General features: G+C 40.0%; 1 protein-coding gene across 1 annotated transcript in view; it reads left to right on the top strand.

Annotated features, from left to right (window-relative positions):
- SPHK1 (sphingosine kinase 1) overlaps positions 1-13,459 on the top strand; it is a 16,921-nt gene extending 3,462 nt beyond the window's left edge. Inside the window, exons 2-5 of the mRNA XM_053709277.1 lie at positions 7,276-7,416; positions 8,087-8,181; positions 9,635-9,750; positions 10,501-13,459. Of these exons, the coding sequence (XP_053565252.1) occupies positions 7,276-7,416; positions 8,087-8,181; positions 9,635-9,750; positions 10,501-11,293 (1,145 nt within the window). The 3' untranslated portion in view covers positions 11,294-13,459. The remainder of the gene's footprint in view (positions 1-7,275; positions 7,417-8,086; positions 8,182-9,634; positions 9,751-10,500) is intronic.
- Positions 13,460-26,515: the final 13,056 nt, after the last annotated feature.

The following is a 26,515-nucleotide window of genomic DNA, read 5'->3' as shown; positions in this document are numbered from 1 at the left end:
ATTAACCAGAGATTAGATCTCTGGTTAATTTTATAAATGTGCCCCAATTGCCCCCAAAATACAGTGGTGTGTATTTTATAAAAAAATAAACATTGTAGCATATTTATTTTTAATAGAATAACTGCACCAGGCAGTTTTTTGGGGCTAAAAGTGCCTTTACATTGCGGACTATGGGAACTATGTGTCCCCAGTAAATATATATATATATATATATATATATATAATCATATACATATATATTTACACTTTGCTGCCATCGCTGCGCTTCTTACCCCCTGCACTGCGTAAGTTCTTGTGCCGAGTCTGACGGCATGAGAATGAGGCCCCCATTGGAGCCTATGGAAGCGCGCTCTTGTGAGCGCAATGCTTCCCAGCTGTCAACTTGTAATGCCATTAGTGTGCGCTGGTATTACTCAGTGGAGCGCTAATATCACTTTCTCTAAAGCAATATTTAGCGCTCCACTTGTAATCTGGCTATAAAGCAGAGCAGATAGATAATGAAATAAAGATAATTAATATTTTGCATAGAAACGCAGATTCTGCACAATACAGGTAGTTTGCCCATATTACTCCCTGAAACATCATTTTAAATTACCTGTATCTCCAAATGTAATTTCCTTCTTAAAGGGACATAAAACACAACATTTTTCTTTCATGATTCAGATAGAGCAAACCATTTTAAACAATTTTCCAATGTACTTTTATTAATCTTCTTTGTTTTTTTGCTATCCTTTTTTAAAAAGCAGGAAGGTAAGCTCAGGAGCGTGCACGTGTGCAGCACTATATGGTAGCAGTTTAGCAAGAATGTTAGAGCACTAGATTGCAACACAATTTTCTGTCATGTAGTGATCCAGACAGTGCACACTACCTATCTAGATATCTATTCAACAAAGAATAACATGAGAGTGAAGCAAATGTGATGACTGAAGTAAATTTGTAAAATTGTATTCTCTATCTGAATAATGAAAGAAACATTTTGGGTTTCATGTCCCTTTAAAGAGATATAATATAATATGTGTAGAGTATTCTATTGCTGCACAATTACTTCCATATAACTATGTGTTTAACAAGTTAGCTCTAGAGCAGTAATGCAATACTGGGAGCTAGCTGAACACATTGGGTGAGCCAATGACAAGAGGCATATATGTGTGTAGCCACCAAACACCAGTAGTACCAGCTTATTCTAAGACTATATCTTTATTTAGAACTTGCTAAGAGGAGCATATGTATTGGATAAGACCAGATTCAGTCAGTTGACAAGTACATTGCTAAATTGTTATTGATTACTGTACAGTAGAACTTGTGAACCATTTCCTACCTAAATAGTTTACATTTTAGTTTTCTGTAGCCTTTCCCAGCTTTATAAGTTTAACTGACGAATCGACTGACTGACGAATCGACTGACTGACGAATCGACTGACTGACGAATCGACTGACTGACGAATCGACTGACTGACGAATCGACTGACTGACGAATCGACTGACTGACGAATCGACTGACTGACGAATCGACTGACTGACAAATCGACTGACTGACAAATCGACTGACTGACGAATCAACTGACTGACTGACGAATCAACTGACTGACTGACGAATCAACTGACTGACTGACGAATCAACTGACTGACTGACGAATCAACTGACTGACTGACGAATCGACTGACTGACGAATCGACTAAATTTTTTTTTTTGTCTTATGAATTCTTTGTTTTTTTAAAGGGCTGTCCGTTTATCATTTTTGGATAATCGCTATGAAAAAATCTTGTTGTTTTTACATTTGTCTATTATTATTATTATTATTATACTTTATTTATAAATCCCCAACAAATTCCACAACTCTGCCCATGGGTGCAAATGATAAGAGGACAACGATGATACAATATTTGTAAGAGAAGACACAATTTATCTAAGAAATACAGGAGGTATTGAGGGCCCTATTTCCCTGGGAACTTACGATCTAGAAACAATCTAAAACACAAATTCTCATTGGCACTGTTTAATCAGTCAGACTATCTGCACACTGGTTATGACCATACTACTGTAATGAGTATTTACTGATAATAAACACATGCCCGGCACTATATCATAATGATGGGCATAAGTCTCTTCTGCTACATATCCTTGCTAGGTCTGCCATCCTTTCTGGATAACTTATTGATAATCAGAAGGAGGGGTTTCCCTTTCGCTTGTGCAGGGACCATGCTGTGCCTTACTGATAAGCAGGGCAAACATTTCTTAGAATAGCTAGGGTTAATCTGCTGACCCATAATGTATACAAAACAAGTCGTACTAATGTACACATGGGTAAAGGGCAGTAAACTCAACATTTAAAGGGATTATTTAGAGTTTGCAATTTTAAAGGGACATTTCACACTAGCATTACTCACAATGGTTAATTTTACCTGCTGGGGTGTATTTAATTGTTTGGAAACAGCAACTTTATCTTTGTTTTGTTATTTGAAATAGCGAGTTTTGCGTGTAAACATCCACCTGCACTGAAAATATGAATAACAAATGTATTATCTGCAGAAGATCTACCTAAGCATGAGTCAATAGCGCTAACTAATCTCCCAGTGGGGGCAGGACATTTTTGTATATGAAACCCAAAATTCTATTCTGTGATTCAGACACAGCAGACAATTTAAAAAAGTTTACAATTTATTTCTATTATCAAATATGTTTGTTCCCATGGTATCCTTTGTTAAAGAGATGATGCAAAAAAAGACAGCGCCTCATTGTGCAAGTAGGTTTCGTAAGAAAGAATCACAGTGAGAGTGAAGACAAGTGGAAATATACTCACAAGAGTATTGGCACCCTTATTGAAAGTGGTGCGAATAGGCAGACTGACGTTTTAGCAGCAGTCAGTACGCTGTGCCGGATAGCATCCGAAATCCTGAACGGACGAATGTGGGCTCTCCTCTATAGATCGAGTCCAAATCCTCTGTAGCTGTGCTGTGGAAAGAAACAGCGTGCAGCTGCTCTCTGTGTGTGATCAACTCTGCAAGCTGGTAATTAGAAAACAGTCCTCGGCAGAGCTACACTCAGTGAAAAACTCTACTAATGGTAGAGAAAACTTGGCAAGCGAAGATAAAAAAGCCAAATGATACAAGGCTTAATGTATAAAAGAGTAAAAACACTTTATTTGGGGTGAGCTTTTTTACGCGTTTCTCGGCCACAAGCTCCTGGCCGTTTCATCAGAAAACTTGCATGCTCTAACCTGTAATTAAAGCTCAACCCTAGACTAATGTGTGTAGGACTCCCAGAGCACTGTTGGTCCGGGCGGAAAACCCTGAGGATGCAATAAGCAGACCTAGCCAAATGACTCTGCTTTGTAACTAGCGCTACTGATTGGATCAGCTGCGGTTTTTCGCTCGGGACCAGCAGTACTCTGCAGATCGCAAGCGGTATTTCTACTGTGAGTTTAATCCATTTGTGGGAATTAAACACACAGTAGTCTAGGGTTAATAGTCCTTTTTTGACTATAATAGCCATATAAGAGTGGTGTTGTGTATGTACTTCTTCCCTGCATACAGTAAATAAATTAGGTAGTTATGGCTCATTAAAGGGACATAATACTCATATGCTAAATCACTTGAAACTAATGCAGTATAACTGTAAAAAGCTGACAGGGAAATATCACCTGAGCATCTCTATGTAAAAAAGGAAGATATTTTACCTCACAATCTCCTCAGCTCAGCAGAGTGAGTTCTGTGTAAAAAGTTATACTTCACCTGCTCCCAGCTGCAGGTAAAAATAAAAAAAAATAAAGAAATGAACAGCAGCCAATCAGCATCAGCAGTGCTGAGGTCATGAACTCTTACTGTGATCTCATGAGATTTGACTTAACTCTCATGAGATTTCATAGTAAGCTTCCTTTACCTGATTGGTGAAATAATATGAGAGTGCACAATGCTAGTCCCTTCAGATGTCCCAGGACAAACACACTAATATGCTGCTTAGAAATCCTTTACAATGGGAGGTGGCTACTGAGGAACGTTTGAGGTAAAATATCTTTCTTTTTTACATAGAGTTGTTCAGGAGATATTTTCTAGTCAGCTTTTTACAGCTATTCTGCATCACTTTCAAGTGTTTAAACATTTGGGTATTATGGCCCTTTAACAGCGTATAAATACTTATCATTATACTGTGCAGCGTGTTCATTATCATATATCAGCATAATGGCACAATTTACTAAAATGGTGCCTGGTCTTAAAAATAAAGCAACTAAGGGCTCAATAGTAAATATATAGCTTAGAGGAGAGAATGGGGTATTAATGGGCTTAATAAAGCTGTGGCTGTGAGTGTTTTTCACAAAAAGAGCAACACTAGAACAAGAGGTTATGATCTCAAGCTGAAGGGTAATAGGTTCAGGAGTAATTTACGGAAGCACTAATTCACGAAAGGGTGGTTGATTCAAGGAGTAAACTTCAATTTGAGGTGGTAAAGACAAACACTGTGGAGGACTTAAAGAATGCCTGGAATAAGCATAAGGCTATCCTATGTACTAATTAATACCCGGGATAAGCATAAGGCTATCCTACATACTAATTAATGCCTGGGATAAGCATAAGACTATCCTAAATACTAATTAATGCCTGGGATAAGCAAAAAGCTATCCTACATACTAATTAATGCCTGGGATAAGCATAAGGCTATCCTAAATACTAATTAATGCCTGGAATAAGCATAAGGCTATCCTACATACTAATTAATGCCTGGGATAAGCATAAGGCTATCTTATATACTAATTAATGTCTGGGATAAGCATATGGCTATCCTACGTACTAATTAATGCCTGGTATAAGCACAAGGCTATCCTATGTACTAATTAATGCCTGGGATAACCATAAGGCTACCCTATGTACTAATTAATGCCTGGGATAAGCATAAGGCTATCCTATGGACTTATTAATCCTTGGGATGAGCAAAAGGCTATCCTATGTACTAATTAATACCTGGGATGAGCAAAAGGTTATCCTACATACGAATTAAAGGGACACTGTAAGTAAATATTTTTTATGCCTGTTACTAACTAACTACCCCAAATACGCTTTTTATCAATAGCATTTCATTAACATATCTCTACCGTATATCAGAAATCTTGTCTGTAAATTTAATTGTTTTCCAAACCCACTCCGTGGGTATCCTTTGCTCTGTACCAATCCGTTTACAATACCTAGGTTTCAAAATGGCGCTTTAAAAAGTTTGTGCAACTTCGTCTTCAACAGGTCATATTGCGCATGCGCATTAGAGCCGCATTTAAACGCATACGTATTGGGAACGTATAGGTAGATAATGAGATGCAAATAAACACAATTTCATTGGTTTAAGTATTTTGAACACATAGTGCCAAAAATAGTGGGCAGGATAACGTGACATCATCGGTGAATAAAAGATATAACTTTTATAACGTTATGAAACTTCGTTTTGGAGAAAATATAGGTCAGTAGGTTTTAATTAATGTTTATTAACTTTAATATGTTAGTTGTTTGGCTTAAAAATTATAACAGAAAGTAATCCTTTAATGTCTGGGATAAGCATACGACTGTCCTAATACTAATTAATGTCTGGGTTAAGCATAAGGCTAGCCTACATGCTAATTAATGCCTGGGATAAGCATAAGGCTAATTTACGAACTAATTAATGTCTGGGATAAGCATAAGGCTGTCCTACATAATAATTAATGCCTGGGATAAGCATAAGGCTATCCTACGCACTAATTAATGCCTGGGATGAGTATAAGGTTATCCTACATACTAATTAATGCCTGGGATAAGCATAAGGCTATCCTAATACTAATTAATGCCTGGATTAAGCATAAAGCTATCCTACATATTAATTAATGCCTGGGAAAGAATAAGGCTAACCTATTTGCTAATTATTGCCTGGGATAAGCATACGGCTATCCTGCCAACTAATTAATGCCTGGGATAAGCATAACGCTATCCTAATTACTAATTAATGCCTGGGATAAAGCTATTCTACATACTAATTAATGCCTGGGATAAGCATAATGCTATCCTATGTACTAATTTATTGTCTGGGATAAGCATAAGGGTATCCTACGTACTAATTAATGTCAGGGATAGGTATAAGGCTATCCTAAGTACTAATTAATGCCTGGGATAACCATAAGGCTAACCAACATACTAATTAATGCATGGGATAAGCATAAGGCTATCCTATGGACTAATTAATCCTTGGCATGAGCAAAAGGCTATTGTATGTACTAATTAATACCTGGGATGAGCAAAATGGTAACCTACGAACTAGTTAATGCCTGGGATAAGCATAAAGCTGTCCTAAAGACTAATTAATCCCTGGGATAAGCAAAAGGCTATCCTATGTACTAATTAATGCCATGGATAAGCAAAAAGCTATCCTACATAATAATTAATGCCTGGGATAAGCATAAGGCTATCCTATGGACTAATTAATCCCTGGGATGAGCAAAAGGCTATCCTACATAATAATTAATGCCTGGGATAAGCATAAGGCTATCCTATGGACTAATTAATCCCTGGGATGAGCAAAAGGCTATCCTACATAATAATTAATGCCAGGGATAAGCATAAGGCTATCCTATGGACTAATTAATCCCTGAGATGAGCAAAAGACTATCCTACAAACTAGTTAAAGGGACATTGTACACTAGATTTTTCTTTGTATAAATGTTTTGTTGATGAATTATTTATCTAGCATATCTGGTAGTGTTTTTGTAAAAATGTATAATTTGGCTTATTTTTAAATAACATTGTGCTGATTTTCAGATGCCTAACCAATAACCAAGCCCAAAGGTTTTAGATGTATACTGATGTCTACAGATTCCTGCTTGCTCCTGTTAGTCTAATGCACTGGTTTTCAAACCTGTTCTCAGGCCTACCTAACAGGCCACATTTTTAGGATATCTTAAACGTCGTCTCAACCAAGGTAATCCAGAAAACCTGGCCTGTTGGGGAAGCCTGAGGACAAGTTTTAAAACCAGTTGTCTAATGGGTCTTTTATATGCAGGGAAGGGCTTCTAACTACATTTTTTAAAGGTTTTATGCTGGATTTTTAGATCAGTATCTGTGCTTATTCTTCTTTATAGTAGTGTCTATTACATGCCGCTATATGACAATTGGTGTATACTGTCCCTTTAAACTAGCACTTTATAGGTAATCTGGGCAGAAATGTTGCGCCTTTGACTATTACCTGCCGTCCCCCATAATAAAATGACCGTTGCTTCATCTGCTAGTCCTATGGATAAGCTTTATTAACCCCTTCTTTTACAGGAACACCTCTGCCATCTGCCCTGCAAGTTCTGGTGCTGCTGAACCCCCACAGTGGGACGGGTAAAGCGCTTGAGCTCTTCCAGACAATTGTGATGCCCATGCTGTCTGAGGCTGAGGTCCAGTTTACCCTGATGGTGACCGGTATGAGGACTGGGGTCAGGGATGGGTGGTCCTTGGTTATATGGAAATATTTCGGGAAGTATAGATAGGGAAAGGGTGAGACCTTGTGGTTGTTATTTATTAAACTTGTGGAGAGTGCAGATCTATAGCAAAAGATCAGAATATTATGTGATGGGAATTCCTTTTGAACCACACAGTGTGACCTTGGCCTATCAGTGAGTACCAGAGGCCATTAACCTTTATTGGCTAACCTATTAGCTTAGCAGGAAAAAGGGACATCAAACCCAATGTTTTTCTTTCATGAGTCAGTAAAGCGGAACATTTTTAAAACAATTTACTTCTTTTATCAAATTGACTTCATTCTCATGCTATTCTTTGTTTAAGAGAATACCTAGGTAGGTCATGTACACATGTCTGGAGAACTATATGGCAGCAATTTTGCAAGGATACTTTAAAGCGTTAACATAAAGTACTCCTAAGTCTACTAACCTGCTTATCAAGTAAGGGTACAATGAGAACAAAGTAAATTGGAAAGTTTTTTTTTTTTTTTAAATTGTACACTCTATCTGACTCATGAAAGAAAATTGTTGGCTTTCATATCTCTTTAACAATTTTTTAAGGTAGCTTTTGAAGTGGTTGTCTTATTTCTTTGCGTTTTCTAGTAAATTTTTTATTTCTCTTGGATCCGCAGAGCGCCAAAACCAGGCACAAGAACTGGTGCGTGACGAGGACCTGTCCCGTTATAATATTATCGTAGTGATGTCAGGAGACGGGCTGATGTTTGAGGTACAGGGACCTGGAAATTAAATATATTTTATCATACATTTGCAATATAATAATGGCTGTTTAAACGTGCCATGAAGCTAGCTGCATACTAATATCACTGTATTAATTGGTTGATGGCAGCATGAAACAAAAACATCAGCTCATTTAGCACAGGAAAAGCTACTGTCCCTGTCAGGAACCGCAGAACATAACTGAGAAGTACACAGCTGGTGATTGGTCAGCTCCCTGGGCATGCTGCTCTTCATTGGCTCACTGACCATGTCCTACGCCAGAGCTGCAATGTGTTGCAAAAAAGAGCATTTAAACGTTCATTTAAAGTGACACAAAACCCCAAATTTTTTATTTCATAATTCAGATAGAACATACAATTTTAAACAATTTTCCAATTGAATTCTATTATCAAATTTGCTTTGTGTTGTCTTTGTATCCTTTGTTGAAAATCACACCTAGGTATGCTCAAGAGCAGCAATGCACTGCTGGATGTTACGCATATATCCTCTTGTCATTGGCTCACCATATGTTTTTCAGCTAGCCCCCAGCAGTGCATGGCTGCTCCCTTACCTACTCTTCAACAAGTAATTGGAAAGTAGTTTAAAACTGTATTGTCTATAGGAATCATTAAAGTTTTTAATTTTGACTTTGCTGTCCCTTTGATTCTTTGTTGAAGAGGATACCTAGGTATTTAGTGTGCATATGTCTGAACAAATATGTGACAGCTCTTTTGCAAGAATGCAAAGATCAGTAGTGCTTGAACAATGCATAAAATTAAAGGGACACTAAACCCAATTTTTTTCTCTCATGATTCAGATAGAGCTTGAAATGTTATAATTAACTCCTATTACCAATTTTTCTTCATCTCTTGCTATCTTTATTTTAAAAGCAGGTATATATATCTTAGCAGCCAGCCCATTTTAGGTTCAGCACCATGGATAGTGCTTGCTTATTGGAGGTTTACATCTACCCACCAATAAGCAAGCATAACCCAGGTTCTCAACCAAAAATGGGCTGGTTCCCATGCATCCCATTCCTGCTTTTTAAATTAAGATAGCAAGAGAACGAAGAAAAAATGATAATAGGAGTAAATTAGAAAGTTGCTTAAAATGTTATGCTCTATCTGAATCATGAAAGAAAACGTGGGTTCAGTATCCCTTTAATAAAAACATTCTTAAAAAAAGGCTGCCATATAGTGCTCTAAACACATTCACGCTCCCAAGCCTACCTACCTGCTCTTCAACAAAGTATACCAACAGAACAAAGTCAATTTGATAGTATCGTTTTTTTTTTTATTGTACAATACTTTGGATCATGAAATAAATAATTTGGTTTCATGCCCCTTTTAAAGACAGGATACTCAGAGTATTTGGTAATACTGGTTGTTTTCTACCAGCAAAAAGTCTATGGATGATAGATATACAGCTGTCATTAACACCTCTCCATTACACCTGCTCCTTAGGTCATTAATGGGATCATGGAGAGACCTGACTGGGCTAGTGCCATTAAAAAGCCACTTGCCATTTTACCTGGAGGGTCAGGAAATGCTCTTGCTGCTTCTATCAGTCATTACGCTGGGTAAGTTATGTTTTATCAGATCATCCGTATGCTACAGAAATCCCAGTCATTGTGCAATGAATTCCCCTCTGTTGCACTAATCAGAAGTTCCTATATTATTCTTTGCAATCGATTTCCTAAAGAATACAGATATGAGTGAGCTTTAGTGAGTTAGATGCACAATATAACATACTAGGGAGACTGGAAATGGCTTTTAGTTTCCAAAATATAGGTGTAATGTGTGTAACTGTTCTTTCATATACAGAAAATGTTAGAATATAATGTCCCTTTAAGTGAATGTTGCCAACTGTGCAGTATAATCTATAGCTATAGTGCTGGAGAGTATAGGCAGCCCCTTCCCCCTCTGAGAGGTACATGTGTTCAAGCTTCCCATTGCCACATCCCACCCTTGCATGAACACAGTGACAGATGTGACATTTGCCTCCAGCCCACCCTAATTACATTTTAGTTCTCATCCTACTTGAGCTGGTGTACCGTCCCCAGGGAATGTTTAGGGGGTGGGGAGAGAATATGCGATTTGCTGGTAACAGATGGGACACCCTTTTTTTCCAAACAAGATCATCATTAAGGGTTACTATATTATCTTCCAGTTTAAATGGCTTGGCTGCCAGAGAGGGTTGCAGCCCATCATTAGGCTGTGCATTATAGATGTGTCTAGCAGTCAAGGGGTTAAATATATATAGTAGGTTGTATACCTACTGTCGCATATTTTTGAGATTTAAATTATCCTTTTTTGTCTTTCCCACACAGACACCAGCAAGTAATGGGCACCAAGCTTCTCACCAACTGTGCCTTTGTGATGTGCAAGGGTAAACCTCACCCTCTGGACCTTGTCTCATTAACCACCTCTACTGGAAGACGGATCTTTTCTTTTCTCAGTTTAGCCTGGGGTTTATTTTCCGATGTTGATATTGAGAGTGAAAAGTATAGGTTTATGGGTCCTGCTCGATTCTCCATAATCACAGCATACCGAATAACTGCTCTGCGTATATATAAGGGTCGTTTATCTTACCTACCTGCCAATGCTTTGCTTGGAGGGTTGGAGAATAAAGCAGAAGCTGAGTCTAGCCAGCCAAATTCCAACAAAACAAATCACAAGCCCACAAAGGACAGTCCAGCATCTCCAATTTTGGAAGATACATTGTTGGTCCCATTGGACCATCCAGTTCCGAGTCATTGGAGTGTGGTTAGCGAGGACCAATTTATCTTTGTGCTTGCTCTTTATCAGTCTCATCTTGGAGCTGATCTCTATACAGCTCCCATGATAAAAGATCTTGGAGAAGGATTAATTCACTTGTTCTATGCTACCTCCAGAATTTCCCGGACCTCCCTACTAAAATTCTTGGTGTCTATGGAGAAAGGTACTCATCTGGATACAGCAATCCCACACTTGGAACATGTGCCAGTGAAGGCTTTCAGGGTAGAGCCCTTACAAACAGGTGGGATAATGACAGTGGATGGTGAGGCCATACCAAGTAATGCCATCCAAGGCCAAATACACAGTGGACTTGGGAGTATCATTAGTATACCACAAGGAACGTGACCCCCTGGGTATCTGTAGTCAGCAAACATCCGGAATGTACTATAAATGATTGGATGTGCTTTCACAACAAAATAATGTGCCACTAAGCTGGTTTAATTATAAGAGTTGGCATGAAAGTAGGTACCACCTCTGAGTGGTTGGACTGAGTCATAATCTGGGTTTTCATGACGTAGCTAACTATACAGATGCCTTTCTTTATAAAAAAAATGTATCCTAACTTAAAAATAGGTTGGATGAGGGGGTGGTAATTTGTACTTAGAGAAGCTGTGGCTTTTGTGTAATCTGAACTGAGAGTTTCAAGTTTGGCAGCTGTCTTCAAGTTTCTTGTGCTGAAATGTTGGGTTTACCTTGCATAAAACCCATGCACAGACATTCAGCTCACTCTTCCTATGCACATATATTTAGCTTATCTATACCATCTGCAGACATTCAGGTTACCCTTCCCATGCGCAGACATTCAGTTTACCCTTCCCATGCGCAGACATTCAGTTTACCCTTCCCATGCGCAGACATTCAGCTTACCCTTCCCATGCGCAGACATTCAGCTTACCCTTCCCATGCGCAGACATTCAGCTCACTCTTCCCATGCACATACATTTAGCTTATTTATCCCATCTGCAGACGTTCCGCTTACCCTTCCCATGCGCAGACGTTCCGCTTACCCTTCCCATGCGCAGACGTTCCGCTTACCCTTCCCATGCGCAGACGTTCCGCTTACCCTTCCCATGCGCAGACGTTCCGCTTACCCTTCCCATGCGCCGACGTTCCGCTTACCCTTCCCATGCGCCGACGTTCCGCTTACCCTTCCCATGCGCAGACGTTCCGCTTACCCTTCCCATGCGCAGACGTTCCGCTTACCCTTCCCATGCGCAGACGTTCCGCTTACCCTTCCCATGCGCAGACGTTCCGCTTACCCTTCCCATGCGCAGACGTTCCGCTTACCCTTCCCATGCGCAGACGTTCCGCTTACCCTTCCCATGCGTAGACGTTCCGCTTACCCTTCCCATACGCAGACAGGGTTCCAAACCTCTGCCATGCTTTTTATTCCTACTGACAAACTACAGACCTTATTGTAGCTAATTTTCTATTCAGTCTGTCTATCCCATCTAGTGTTAACTCTCTACCACTCATTATTATGACCTTTAAAAGTCTTGTTTTATACCTACTTTAGAACATGTAACATTCTCTCTTTAAAGGGACATACAATATATTTTACTTTGTTACATAAAAGGACAGTATGCAAACAAGGCTGTATAGAATATAGGGTTTTTGAAGTAATGAACAGGGTTTACACTCGGCCTTTTTGCATATTTTATATCTGTCCCTAATTATACCCAGCAGAAAAGAAAGAGAAAGGGAAAACCTAGGTTTCAAGAAGGCAGCATAAATTACTTTATTGAAAATAAAGTACTTTATAGAAACTAAAACTTTACATTTATATCTTCAATATTAAAAGAACTAATATCATTTTTAAGGGATAAAAATTTCAAAAATTAAATGTGCATTGGTGCATTATACTTCCATTAACAAAAATGAATCTAGTAAAAGTTAATACAGTTTTTCAGTGGCATACGCACATATGCTGTGAGGGCCGTGTACCAATATTCAAACAATCCACCTTCTCAGAGAGTCAGCAGTGGCTTCTATAAAAGAAATTAAATGGACAATAACATCTCTCCTTTAAAGGGAGATTAAGCACTAAATAAATACTAGATAGAATGACGCATTCAAAGAAAAGATTAGTCGGAGAATAACATTTAGATGGATTTTTAAAGTTTCATTAGCTGCTAAAATATTGCCAAAATAAGTGTAAAAGTTTTAGTGTCTATAAAACAATGGGAGCTGCCATGTTGCAACTTAGGTTATCTGCTCTGCTGTGGCCAATTAGGGACAGTTATAAATAGGTCACTAGAGTGTGCAGCCAATGGCTGTGAGGAATATAACAGTGTTCTGCACTTCTATTTCTAACAGTAACTGGAATGCTCACAATTTCATAATGGAATTACAGGAAAAGAGGACAAAATAAATAATGAAAGTATATTGCAGAGGTTTTTTATATATACGATTTATCATTGTATATTACCATCTCAAAGTGTTTAATGTCCCTTTAAAATGTTCCCAATGATTTATTTTATTTTCTAGAGTGTATTAAATTGTTTCCAAACATATTCTTTACCTTTATTTTGTCATTTGAAATAGCTGCTTTTGCCTGTTCAGTCTCCACCTATGCTGAAAATTTCAGTAACTTAAAGGGACAGAAAACCCCAATTTGTTTGTTGCATACAGAACGAGAGTTCTATTGTGCACAAGTGAATGGAGTGTGTGCCTTTGACAGGCATGGAATAGAAACGAGGTTATGAGTATTTGTTTTATTAAAGTTTCTGTAAGGTGTACGTGACTAGGTAAGGGTGGGAATGAAGGAGGGTGCTGGATTAGGAGAGATGTCCCCTGATGCTAAAAGCAGCAAGATGAAGAGAAAGAGTAGGTGAGAAGGACATTTGTAGCAGTGTGAGTATTTATGTGAGGTGGTGCAGTTTAGTGACAGAGATTTAAGAGTAAAAAGAAGTTTATGAGGTAGGGTCAATAAAGGAAAGAAAGACCTATAAAAACTGCACGTATAGAAGGTTAAGGAATACATGAGGGAGTCGGTCTGTAAAGTAGGCACAAGGTCGTAAAAAAGGAAAAGCGGGGCAGAAAACATCAGAACAGTAAATGCAGAAAACCGTGATAACAAGGAAAACACGTTCAAGGGATGTCCCTTTAGAAGGATGCCGTGATGCACAAGGAATTCAAAGTGGAGGAAGAAGATCAAGATGAAATTGTGTAAACAGGGACAATTATTAAATGTTATCAATCTGTCTAAATTTAAACATAATGAGAATCATGTTGCTGTTTTACAGAAGGATTTGCCCCTACTTCTGCTTTCTCTTTTGGACATTAATAAGTTTGTTCGCAAGGTTACAATGAATCGTTACTTTAAACTAAAAGAGACGGGGGTAGATACAGTTGGCAACACAGATTTATTAGAAAAGCAACAAAGTATGTTTCAGCAAAGTCTAGAAGGATGTGAATCCACCAATAAAATCTCTATCTTTCCCGTTCCTGCTAAACTGTCCTTGGAGTTTTATCCAGAGGCTTAACTAGAAAACAGAATTTATGCTTACCTGATAAATTACTTTCTCCAACGGTGTGTCCGGTCCACGGCGTCATCCTTACTTGTGGGATATTCTCTTCCCCAACAGGAAATGGCAAAGAGTCCCAGCAAAGCTGGTCACATGATCCCTCCTAGGCTCCGCCCACCCCAGTCATTCGACCGACGGACAGGAGGAAATATATATAGGAGAAACCATATGATACCGTGGTGACTGTAGTTAGAGAAAATAATTCATCAGACCTGATTAAAAAACCAGGGCGGGCCGTGGACCGGACACACAGTTGGAGAAAGTAATTTATCAGGTAAGCATAAATTCTGTTTTCTCCAACATTGGTGTGTCCGGTCCACGGCGTCATCCTTACTTGTGGGAACCAATACCAAAGCTTTAGGACACGGATGAAGGGAGGGAGCAAATCAGGTCACCTAAATGGAAGGCACCACGGCTTGCAAAACCTTTCTCCCAAAAATAGCCTCCGAAGAAGCAAAAGTATCAAATTTGTAAAATTTGGCAAAAGTGTGCAGTGAAGACCAAGTCGCTGCCTTACATATCTGGTCAACAGAAGCCTCGTTCTTGAAGGCCCATGTGGAAGCCACAGCCCTAGTGGAGTGAGCTGTGATTCCTTCAGGAGGCTGCCGTCCGGCAGTCTCATAAGCCAATCGGATGATGCTTTTAAGCCAAAAGGAAAGAGAGGTAGAAGTCGCTTTTTGACCTCTCCTTTTACCAGAATAAACAACAAACAAAGAAGATGTTTGTCTGAAATCTTTTGTAGCCTCTAAATAGAATTTTAGAGCACGGACTACGTCCAAATTGTGTAACAAACGCTCCTTCTTTGAAACTGGATTTGGACACAAAGAAGGTACAACTATCTCCTGGTTAATATTTTTGTTAGAAACAACTTTAGGAAGAAAACCAGGCTTAGTACGCAGAACCACCTTATCTGCATGGAACACCAGATAAGGAGGAGAACACTGCAGAGCAGATAACTCTGAAACTCTTCTAGCAGAAGAGATTGCAACCAAAAACAAAACTTTCCAAGATAGTAACTTAATATCTACGGAATGTAAGGGTTCAAACGGAACCCCTTGAAGAACTGAAATAACTAGATTTAAACTCCAGGGAGGAGTCAAAGGCCTGTAAACAGGCTTGATCCTAACCAGAGCCTGAACAAATGCTTGAACATCTGGCATAGCTGCCAGTCGTTTGTGTAGTAAGACAGATAAAGCAGAAATCTGTCCCTTTAGAGAACTTGCAGATAATCCTTTCTCCAAACCTTCTTGTAGAAAGGATAGAATCTTAGGAATCTTTATCTTGTTCCATGGCAATCCTTTGGATTCACACCAACAGATATATTTTTTCCATATTTTATGGTAAATTTTTCTAGTTACAGGCTTTCTAGCCTGAATCAGAGTATCTATTACAGAATCTGAAAACCCACGCTTTGATAAAATCAAGCGTTCAATCTCCAAGCTGTCAGCTGGAGGGAAACCAGATTCGGATGTTCGAATGGACCTTGAACAAGAAGGTCCTGTCTCAAAGGTAGCTTCCATGGTGGAGCCGATGACATATTCACCAGGTCTGCATACCAAGTCCTGCGTGGCCACGCAGGAGCTATCAAGATCACCGAAGCCCTCTCCTGATTGATCCTGGCTACCAGCCTGGGAATGAGAGGAAACGGTGGGAATACATAAGCTAGGTTGAAGGTCCAAGGTGCTACTAGTGCATCTACTAGAGTCGCCTTGGGATCCCTGGATCTGGACCCGTAGCAAGGAACCTTGAAGTTCTGACGAGACGCCATCAGATCCATGTCTGGAATGCCCCATAATTGAGTTATTTGGGCAAAGATTTCCGGATGGAGTTCCCACTCCCCCGGATGGAATGTCTGACGACTCAGAAAATCCGCTTCCCAATTTTCCACTCCTGGGATGTGGATCGCAGACAAGTGGCAGGAGTGATCCTCCGCCCATTGAATTATTTTGGTCACTTCTTCCATCGCCAGGGAACTCCTTGTTCCCCCCTGATGATTGATATATGCAACAGTCGTCATGTTGTCTGATTGAAACCTTATGAATTTGGCCTTTGCTAGTTGAGGCCAAGCTTTGAGAGCGTTGAATATCGCTCTCAGTTCCAGAATGTTTATCGGGAGAAGAGATTCTTCCCGAGACCATAGACCCTGAGCTTTCAGGGGTTCCCAGACCGCGCCCCAGCCCACCAGGCTGGCGTCGGTCGTGACAATGACCCACTCTGGTCTGCGGAAGCTCATTCCCTGTGACAGATTGTCCAGGGTCAGCCACCAACGGAGTGAATCTCTGGTCTTTTGATCTACTTGAATCGTCGGAGACAAGTCTGTATAATCCCCATTCCACTGTCTGAGCATGCACAGTTGTAATGGTCTTAGATGAATTCGTGCAAAAGGAACTATGTCCATTGTTGCAACCATCAATCCTATTACTTCCATGCACTGCGCTATGGAAGTACGAGGAACAGAATGAAGTACTTGACAAGAGCTTAGAAGTTTTGATTTTCTGACCTCTGTCAGAAAAATCCTCATTTCTAAGGAATCTATTATTGTTCCCAAGAAGGGAACTCTTGTTGACGGGGACAGAGAACTTTTTTCTTTGTTCACCTTCCATCCGTGAGATCTGAGAAAGGCTAGGACGATGTCCGTATGAGCCTTTGCTTTTGACAGAGACGACGCTTGAATCAGGATGTCGTCCAAGTAAGGTACTACTGCAATGCCCCTTGGTCTTAGAACCGCTAGAAGGGACTCTAGTACCTTTGTGAAAATCCTTGGAGCAGTGGCTAATCCGAATGGAAGTGCCACAAACTGGTAATGCTTGTCCAGAAAAGCGAACCTTAGGAACTGATGATGTTCCTTGTGGATAGGAATATGTAGGTACGCATCCTTTAAATCCACGGTAGTCATAAATTGATTTTCCTGGATAGTAGGTAGGATCGTTTGAATAGTTTCCATTTTGAACGATGGTACCCTGAGAAATTTGTTTAGGATCTTGAGATCCAAAATTGGTCTGAATGTTCCCTCTTTTTTGGGAACTATGAACAGGTTGGAATAAAAACCCATCCCTTGTTCTCTTATTGGAACTGGATGAATCACTCCCATCTTTAACAGGTCTTCTACACAATGTAAGAATGCCTGTCTTTTTATTTGGTTTCAAGATAATTGAGACCTGTGGAACCTTCCCCTTGGGGGTAGTTCCTTGAATTCCAGGAGATAACCTTGAGAAACTATTTCTAGCACCCAAGGATCCTGAACATCTCTTGCCCAAGCCTGAGCAAAGAGAGAAAGTCTGCCCCCCACCAGATCTGGTCCCGGATCGGGGGCTATCCCTTCATGCTGTTTTGGTAGCAGTGGTAGGCTTCTTGGCCTGCTTACCCTTGTTCCAGCCTTGCATTGGTTTCCAGGCTGGTTTGGGTTGTGAAGTATTACCCTCTTGCTTAGAGGATGAGGAATTAGAGGCTGGTCCGTTTCTGCGAAAGGGACGAAAATTAGGCTTATTTTTAGCCTTAAAAGACCTATCCTGTGGGAGGGCGTGGCCCTTTCCCCCAGTGATGTCTGAAATAATCTCTTTCAAATCAGGTCCAAATAATGTTTTACCCTTGAAAGGAATGTTAAGCAATTTTGTCTTGGAAGACACATCCGCTGACCAAGACTTTAGCCAAAGCGCTCTGCGCGCCACGATAGCAAACCCTGAATTTTTCGCCGCTAATCTAGCTAATTGCAAAGCGGCATCTAAAATAAAAGAGTTAGCCAATTTAAGTGCTTGAACTCTGTCCATAACCTCCTCATACGAAGATTCTTTATTGAGCGACTTTTCTAGTTCCTCGAACCAGAAACACGCTGCCGTAGTGACAGGAACAATGCACGAAATTGGTTGTAGAAGGTAACCTTGTTGAACAAAAATATTTTTAAGCAAACCCTCTAATTTTTTATCCATAGGATCTTTGAAAGCACAACTATCTTCGATAGGAATAGTAGTGCGTTTGTTTAGAGTAGAAACCGCCCCCTCGACCTTGGGGACTGTCTGCCATAAGTCCTTTCTGGGGTCGACTATAGGAAATAATTTCTTAAATATAGGGGGGGGGGACAAAAGGTATGCCGGGCCTTTCCCACTCTTTATTTACTATGTCCGCCACCCGCTTGGGTATAGGAAAAGCGTCGGGGGGCACCGGAACCTCTAGAAACTTGTCCATCTTACATAACTTCTCTGGAATGACCAAATTGTCACAATCATCCAGAGTAGATAATACCTCCTTAAGCAGTGCGCGGAGATGTTCTAATTTAAATTTAAATGTCACAACATCAGGTTCAGCTTGATGAGAAATCTTTCCTGAATCTGAAATTTCTCCCTCAGACAAAACCTCCCTCATGGCCCCTTCAGATTGGTGTGAGGGTATGTCAGAACAGTTATCATCAGCGTCCTCTTGCTCTTCAGTGTTTAAAACAGAGCAATCGCGCTTTCTCTGATAAGTAGGCATTTTGGATAAAAGATTTGCTATAGAGTTATCCATTACAGCCGTTAATTGTTGCATGGTAATAAGTATTGGCGCACTAGATGTACTAGGGGCCTCCTGTGTGGGCATAACTGGTGTAGACACAGTAGGGGATGATGTAGTATCATGTTTACTCCCCTCATTTGAGGAATCATCTTGGGCAATATCATTATCTGTGGCATTACTGTCCTTACTTTGTTTGGACACTATGGCACAATTATCACATAAATTTAAATGGGGAGACACATTGGCTTTCATACATATAGAACATAGCTTATTTGATGGTACAGACATGTTAAACAGGCTTAAACTTGTCAACAAAGCACAAAAAACGTTTTAAAATAAAACCGTTACTGTCACTTTAAATTTCAAACTGAAAACACTTTATTACTGAATATGTGAAAAAGTATGAAGGAATTGTTAAAAATTCACCAACATTTCACCACAGTGTCTTAAAGCATTAAAAGTATTGCACACCAAATTTCAGAGCTTTAACCCTTAAAATAACGGAACCGGAGCCGTTTTTACATTTAACCCCTAAACAGTCCCAGCTATATGCTTTGCTGAGACCCAACCAAGCCCAGAGGGGAATACGATACCAAATGATGCCTTCTATAAGCTTTTTTCAGTGATTCTTAGCTCCTCACACATGCATCTGCATGCCTTGCTCTCCAAAAACAACTGCGCATTAGTGGCGCAAAAATGAGGCTCTGTCTATAACTAGAAAAGGCCCCCATCTGAAAAAGGTGTCCAACACAGTGCCTGCCGTTTTTCTAAACAATCCCCAAGATTATAATAACCATTATTAGTTAGAATCTGCATAATATGCCTAGTAAAGCAATCGTTTTAGCCCAGAAAAATGTCTACCAGTTTTTTAAGCCCTTTTTGAAGCCCTTTATTCTTTTATGTTTGACTAAGAAAATGGCTTACCGGTCCCCATGAGGGGAAATGACAGCCTTCCAGCATTACATGGTCTTGTTAGAAATATGGCTAGTCATACCTTAAGCAGAAAGGTCTGCTAACTGTTTCCCCCAACTGAAGTTACTTCATCTCAACAGTCCTGTGTGGAAACAGCAATCGATTTTAGTAACTGTCTGCTAAAATCATCTTCCTCTTACAAACAGAAATCTTCATCCTTTTTCTGTTTCAGAGTAAATAGTACATACCAGCACTATTTTAAAATAACAAACACTTGATAGAAGAATAAAAACTACATTTAAACACCAAAAAAACTCTTAACCATCTCCGTGGAGATGTTGCCTGTGCAACGGCAAAGAGAATGACTGGGGTGGGCGGAGCCTAGGAGGGATCATGTGACCAGCTTTGCTGGGACTCTTTGCCATTTCCTGTTGGGGAAGAGAATATCCCACAAGTAAGGATGACGCCGTTGACCGGACACACCAATGTTGGAGAAACCACAGGGCCCAGGTGCAAGAAACTAAGAAGCCCCACCCCAAAAAAAGGTGAATTTGATACATATCTTTTTTTTTTAACATTTAACACAGAGAAAAAATGTGAATCAGATTACATGTCTGCAAAAGGAGGTACCCTGTGCCCACAGTCTGTGAGATTGTCTGACTCCCTACTACTGTACATAGTAACACTGTTTAACCCACCAGTACTGTATATACAGGGAGTGCAGAATTATTAGGCAAGTTGTATTTTTGAGGATTAATTTTATTATTGAACAACAACCATGTTCTCAATGAACCCAAAAAACTCATTAATATCAAAGCTGAATATTTTTGGAAGTAGTTTTTAGTTTGTTTTTAGTTATAGCTATTTTAGGGGGATATCTGTGTGTGCAGGTGACTATTACTGTGCATAATTATTAGGCAACTTAACAAAAAACAAATATATACCCATTTCAATTATTTATTTTTACCAGTGAAACCAATATAACATCTCAACATTCACAAATATACATTTCTGACATTCAAAAACAAAACAAAAACAAATCAGTGACCAATATAGCCACCTTTCTTTGCAAGGACACTCAAAAGCCTGCCATCCATGGATTCTGTCAGTGTTTTGATCTGTTCATCATCAACATTGCGTGCAGCAGCAACCACAGCCTCCCAGACACTGTTCAGAGAGGTGTACTGTTTTCCCTCCTTGTAAATCTCACATTTGATGATGGACCACAGGTTCTCAATGGGGTTCAGATCAGGTGAACAAGGAGGTCATGTCATTAGATTTTCTTCTTTTATACCCTTTCTTGCCAGCCACGCTGTGGAGTACTTGGACGCGTGTGATGGAGCATTGTCCTGCATGAAAATCATGTTTTTCTTGGAGGATGCAGACTTCTTCCTGTACCACTGCTTGAAGAAGGTGTCTTCCAGAAACTGGCAGTAGGACTGGGAGTTGAGCTTGACTCCATCCTCAACCCGAAAAGGCCCCACAAGCTCATCTTTGATGATACCAGCCCAAACCAGTACTCCACCTCCACCTTGCTGGCGTCTGAGTCGGACTGGAGCTCTCTGCCCTTTACCAATCCAGCCACGGGCCCATCCATCTGGCCCATCAAGACTCACTCTCATTTCATCAGTCCATAAAACCTTAGAAAAATCAGTCTTGAGATATTTCTTGGCCCAGTCTTGACGTTTCAGCTTGTGTGTCTTGTTCAGTGGTGGTCGTCTTTCAGCCTTTCTTACCTTGGCCATGGGCAGTTATTTTGCGCCTTGGTTTTTCCACACGCTTCTTGCGACCCTGTTGACTATTTTGAATGAAACGCTTGATTGTTCGATGATCACGCTTCAGAAGCTTTGCAATTTTAAGAGTGCTGCATCCCTCTGCAAGATATCTCACTATTTTTGACTTTTCTGAGCCTGTCAAGTCCTTCTTTTGACCCATTTTGCCAAAGGAAAGGAAGTTGCCTAATAATTATGCACACCTGATATAGGGTGTTGATGTCATTAGACCACACCCCTTCTCATTACAGAGATGCACATCACCTAATATGCTTAATTGGTAGTAGGCTTTCGAGCCTATACAGCTTGGAGTAAGACAACATGCATAAAGAGGATGATGTGGTCAAAATACTCATTTGCCTAATAATTCTGCACACAGTGTAGTGAGTTAGTGACACAGTGTGTACTCTGCCAGTGAGATGTCTGGCCTGACACTACCCTACCCTTTATAAAGTGACCACAGTAGTCAGTGACATGGTCCAACCATCCAGTACTGTATATAATGGTACTGTATAGTGACACTGTTTACCCCCTCCCCCCCCCCCCCATGCTGTAGTAGGAAGCTCTGTAATTTGCTGGTTCCACAAACATACATAAACACACACACATACATGCATAAATACACACACACACAGTCACATACATACATACAGTGGGGCAAAAAAGTATTTAGTAAGCCACCAATTGTGCAAGTTCTCCCACTTAAGAAGATGAGAGAGGCCTGTAATTTTCATCATAGGTATACCTCAACTATGAGAGACAAAATGTGCAAACAAATCCAGACAATCACATTGTCTGATTTGGAAAGAATTTATTTGCCTATTATGGTGGAAAATAAGTATTTGGTCAATATCAAAAGTTCATCTCAATACTTTGTTATATATCCTTTGTTGGCAATGACAGAGGTCAAATTTTTTTCTGTAAGTTTTCACAAGGTTGTCACGTACTGTTGCTGGTATGTTGGCCCATTCCTGCATGCAGATCTCCTCTAGAGCAGTGATGTTTTGGGGCTGTCGCTGGGCAACACGGACTTTCAACTCCCTCCAAAGGTTTTCTATGGGGTTGAGATCTGGAGACTGGCTAGGCCACTCCAGGACCTTGAAATGCTTCTTACGAAGCCACTCCTTCGTTGCCCGGGCGGTGTGTTTGGGATCATTGTCATGCTGAAAGACCCAGCCACGTTTCATCTTCAATGCCCTTGCTGATGGAAGGAGGTTTGCACTCAAAATCTCATGATACATGGCCCCATTCATTCTTTCATGTACACGGATCAGTCGTCCTGTTCCCTTTGCAGAGAAACAGCCCCAAAGCATGATGTTGCCACCCCCATGCTTCACAGTAGGTATGGTGTTCTTTGGTTGCAACTCAGCATTCTCTCTCATCCAAACACGACAAGTTGTGTTTCTACCAAACAGTTTTACTTTGGTTTCATCTGACCATATGACATTCACCCAGTCCGCTTCTGGATCATCCAAATGCTCTCTAGCATACTTCAGACGGGCCCGTACATGTACTGGCTTAAGCAGGGGGACACGTCTGGCACTGCAGGATCTGAGTCCCTGACGGCGTAGTGTGTTACTGATGGTAGCCTTTGTTATGTTGGTCCCAGCTCTCTGCAGGTCATTCAGTAGGTCCCCCGTGTGGTTCTGGGATGTTTGCTCACCGTTCTTGTGATCATTTTGACCCCACGGGTGAGATCTTGCGTGGAGCCCCAGATTGAGGGAGATTATCAGTGGTCTTGTATGTCTTCCATTTTCAAATTATTGCTCCCACAGTTGATTTCTTCACACCAAGCTGCTTGCCTATTGCAGATTCAGTCTTCTTAGCCTGGTGCAGGGTCTACAATTTTGTTTCTGGTTTCCTTCACCATAGTGGAGTTTGGAGTGTGACTGTTTGAGGTTGTGGACAGGTGTCTTTTATACTGATAACAAGTTCAAACAGGTGCCATTAATACAGGTAGTGAGTGGAGGACAGAGGAGCCTCTTAAAGAAGAAGATACAGGTCTGTGAGAGCCAGACATTTTGCTTGTTTGTAGGTGACCAAATACTTATTTTCCACCATAATATGCAAATAAATTATTTTCAAATCAGACAATGTGATTGTCTGGATTTGTTTCCACATTTTGTCTCTCATAGTTGAGGTATACCTATGATGAAAATTACAGGCCTCTCTCATCTTTTTAAGTGGGAGAACTTGCACAATTGGTGGCTGACTAAATACTTTTTTGCCCCACTGTATACATACACATACATGCATAAATACACACACACAGTCACATACATACATACACACACACACACACACATAAACACCAATGGGTAAAACAAAAAGACTAACCCCTGTAGTCAGAGACACTAGTGAAGCATCATGTCACACTCACATGATATCAGTGCAGGCAGTGGCAGGTCAAGGTTTTTTATAAAAAAAAATTAATAATTTTGAAGCTAGGCCACCACCCTTGGGGCCCAGTCACAATTGCGTACTCTGCAACCCTTGTAGTTTCGCCCCTGGTTTTATCCTATACATTTCAGTCGGCCGTATATAAACAACTTTAAAAAACAGGTTGCAGGGGATTTTGTGTCTTTAGGGGAAAGGATAAAACAAAGGCCCTGTAAACAGAATGTATCTGTCATGGAACCAGGATTTAGACAGAGATGTGAAATGCTAAATTAATCACACCTTTATTAAAAAATAACAAATAATAAGAGTCCAAAAGCCAAATGAAAACCCAGGAGTCAAAGCCAGTGCTAGAAGTCAGACAAGCCGGGTCAGGAGCGAAAGCGATTAGTCAGACGAGCTGGGGTCAGGAACACAAAGATTAGTGGAGTCAGGAACAAGTCAGGGATCAAGAACCAGCAGGGACATCAAACAAGCCAGATTATACACAGAATCAGGAACACAGGAACTCACAGAGAAGTCAGACAACTCAAGGGCAAGGGCAGATTGAACTGAGGCACTTTAAATAGTAAATGATGACATCATAATTCTGGGACTGCAACCTGTCTTTCACTGACGATGTTCTCCAGTTTGCCATAAGAGGGAACCTGGGTGTAGTGAGCAGTGTTACATACTCTGTTTCAGGCTAGAAGAGAACACAGGTGAGAGAAATGGCAGCTATAACTATAAGTTGCAAACAACAAGCAAAGTCAGGTGAAACCCTGACAGGATCTTTAATGGAGAAATTGCCATCAGGAAGCTTCAACAGAATGGTGACATTGTTATCCGATCATCAGACAAGGGTGGCAATGTCGTCATTCTGGATAAATCGGATTACATGCAGGAAGCGACTAGGCAACTAAAGGATGAAAAAACATAGAGGAAGCTGTCATGTAACCCCACGTTTGTTTAGGAGACAATTTATTGGATGAAGGCATTTCATTAGCTATATTTACTTTAGATATGGCTAGACACCTAGTTCTGGAACATCCATGTATTCCTATTTACCATCATCTACCTATAATTCACAAGAATCCTTTAAAACCCCCAGGTCGGCCTATTATCTCAGGCATTGGTTCCATTTTGGAGTAATTGTCTGAGTGGATTAAAGTGATTCTTCAACCCATGGTAAGAGGTTTGTATAGCTACCTGAGAGATTCAGGACATTTATTGAGTCTTTTACAAAAATTCAAGTGGTCAGTTAACTTTAAATGGATTACAGTGGACGCAGTTTTTTTTATATTCTTGTATCCCTCATCATCTAGGATTACAGGCTTTGCAGTATTATTTGGATAGGGAAACTTTTTTTTCTAATGAAAAGAAGGCTTTTGTTTGTAGGGTGTACTGGTGGAGCGCCTGTTAATGTACAATTATTTTATGTTTGACGCTATTTATTATGTTCAGTGCTGTGGCGCGACCATGGGTGCCAAATTTGCACGTCTATTGCTAATCTTTTGTCGGTTAGTGGGAACTTTACCACCTGTACAATGTTACTCAAAATAACGACAAATTTGTGGAACACATTTTGATTTATTTACAATATATAGATGATCTGATTTTTGTAGTGGATCAATCTTTACTATTTTATGAGTTGCTGTCATTTCTAAATGCCAGTGAGATTAATCTAATATTTACTGAAATTATGTCTAGCTTTGAAGGCTGATATTGAATGTGGTACTATTATAGCTATGACTTTTAGGAAGTCATCCGCCGGTAATACGTTTTTGCATGCCAGCTCGTGCCATCCTAAACATCTGGTACGCTCAATATCTAAGAGTCAACTTCAATGAAAACTACATGTGATGACATTTTTGAGACACAATCGGAAGAACTGATTCAGAGGTTGGCTAGCAGGTGTTATCCTCTAGATAAGTTACGTGTTACACGTGATCAAGTAATGAAGGATTAAAAAGAGTAAAAAAAAAAGAGAGTAGAAAAGATAAACGTATTTTTGCTCGATTACATTATTTTTTCTACAGAGTATACTCAATATTTTGATGAGATCTGTAAGGTTTTGAAATCTAATTTAAATATCTTACGTAGAGATGATGCCCTAACTATGGAAATCAATAAATGTAGATTTGTGGCTAAAAAGCTTGTAACTTTAGCTAATCAACTATGCCCAAGTATGGTTACTAGCCAAGATGTTAAAAGACAGAATACATGGCTTAAAGGGACAATCTACTCCAGATTTTTTATTGTTTAAAAAAAGACAACCCCTTTATTACCCATTCCCCAGTTTTGTATAACCAACACGGGTAATATACGTTTTACCTCTGTAATTACCTTGTATCTAAGCTTCTGCAGACTGCCCCCTTATTTCAGTTTTTTTAAAAGACTTGGATTTTAGCCAATCAGTGCCCTCTCATAAGTAACTCCACAGGTGTGAGCACAATGTTATCTATATGGCACACATGACCTAACGCCCTCTA

This window comes from Bombina bombina, chromosome 1 (genome assembly GCF_027579735.1).
Source record: "Bombina bombina isolate aBomBom1 chromosome 1, aBomBom1.pri, whole genome shotgun sequence".
NCBI classification, from domain to species: domain Eukaryota; kingdom Metazoa; phylum Chordata; class Amphibia; order Anura; family Bombinatoridae; genus Bombina; species Bombina bombina.
The sequence above is the reverse complement of the archived record's forward strand: the minus strand, read 5'-3'. Positions and strand labels throughout refer to the sequence as shown.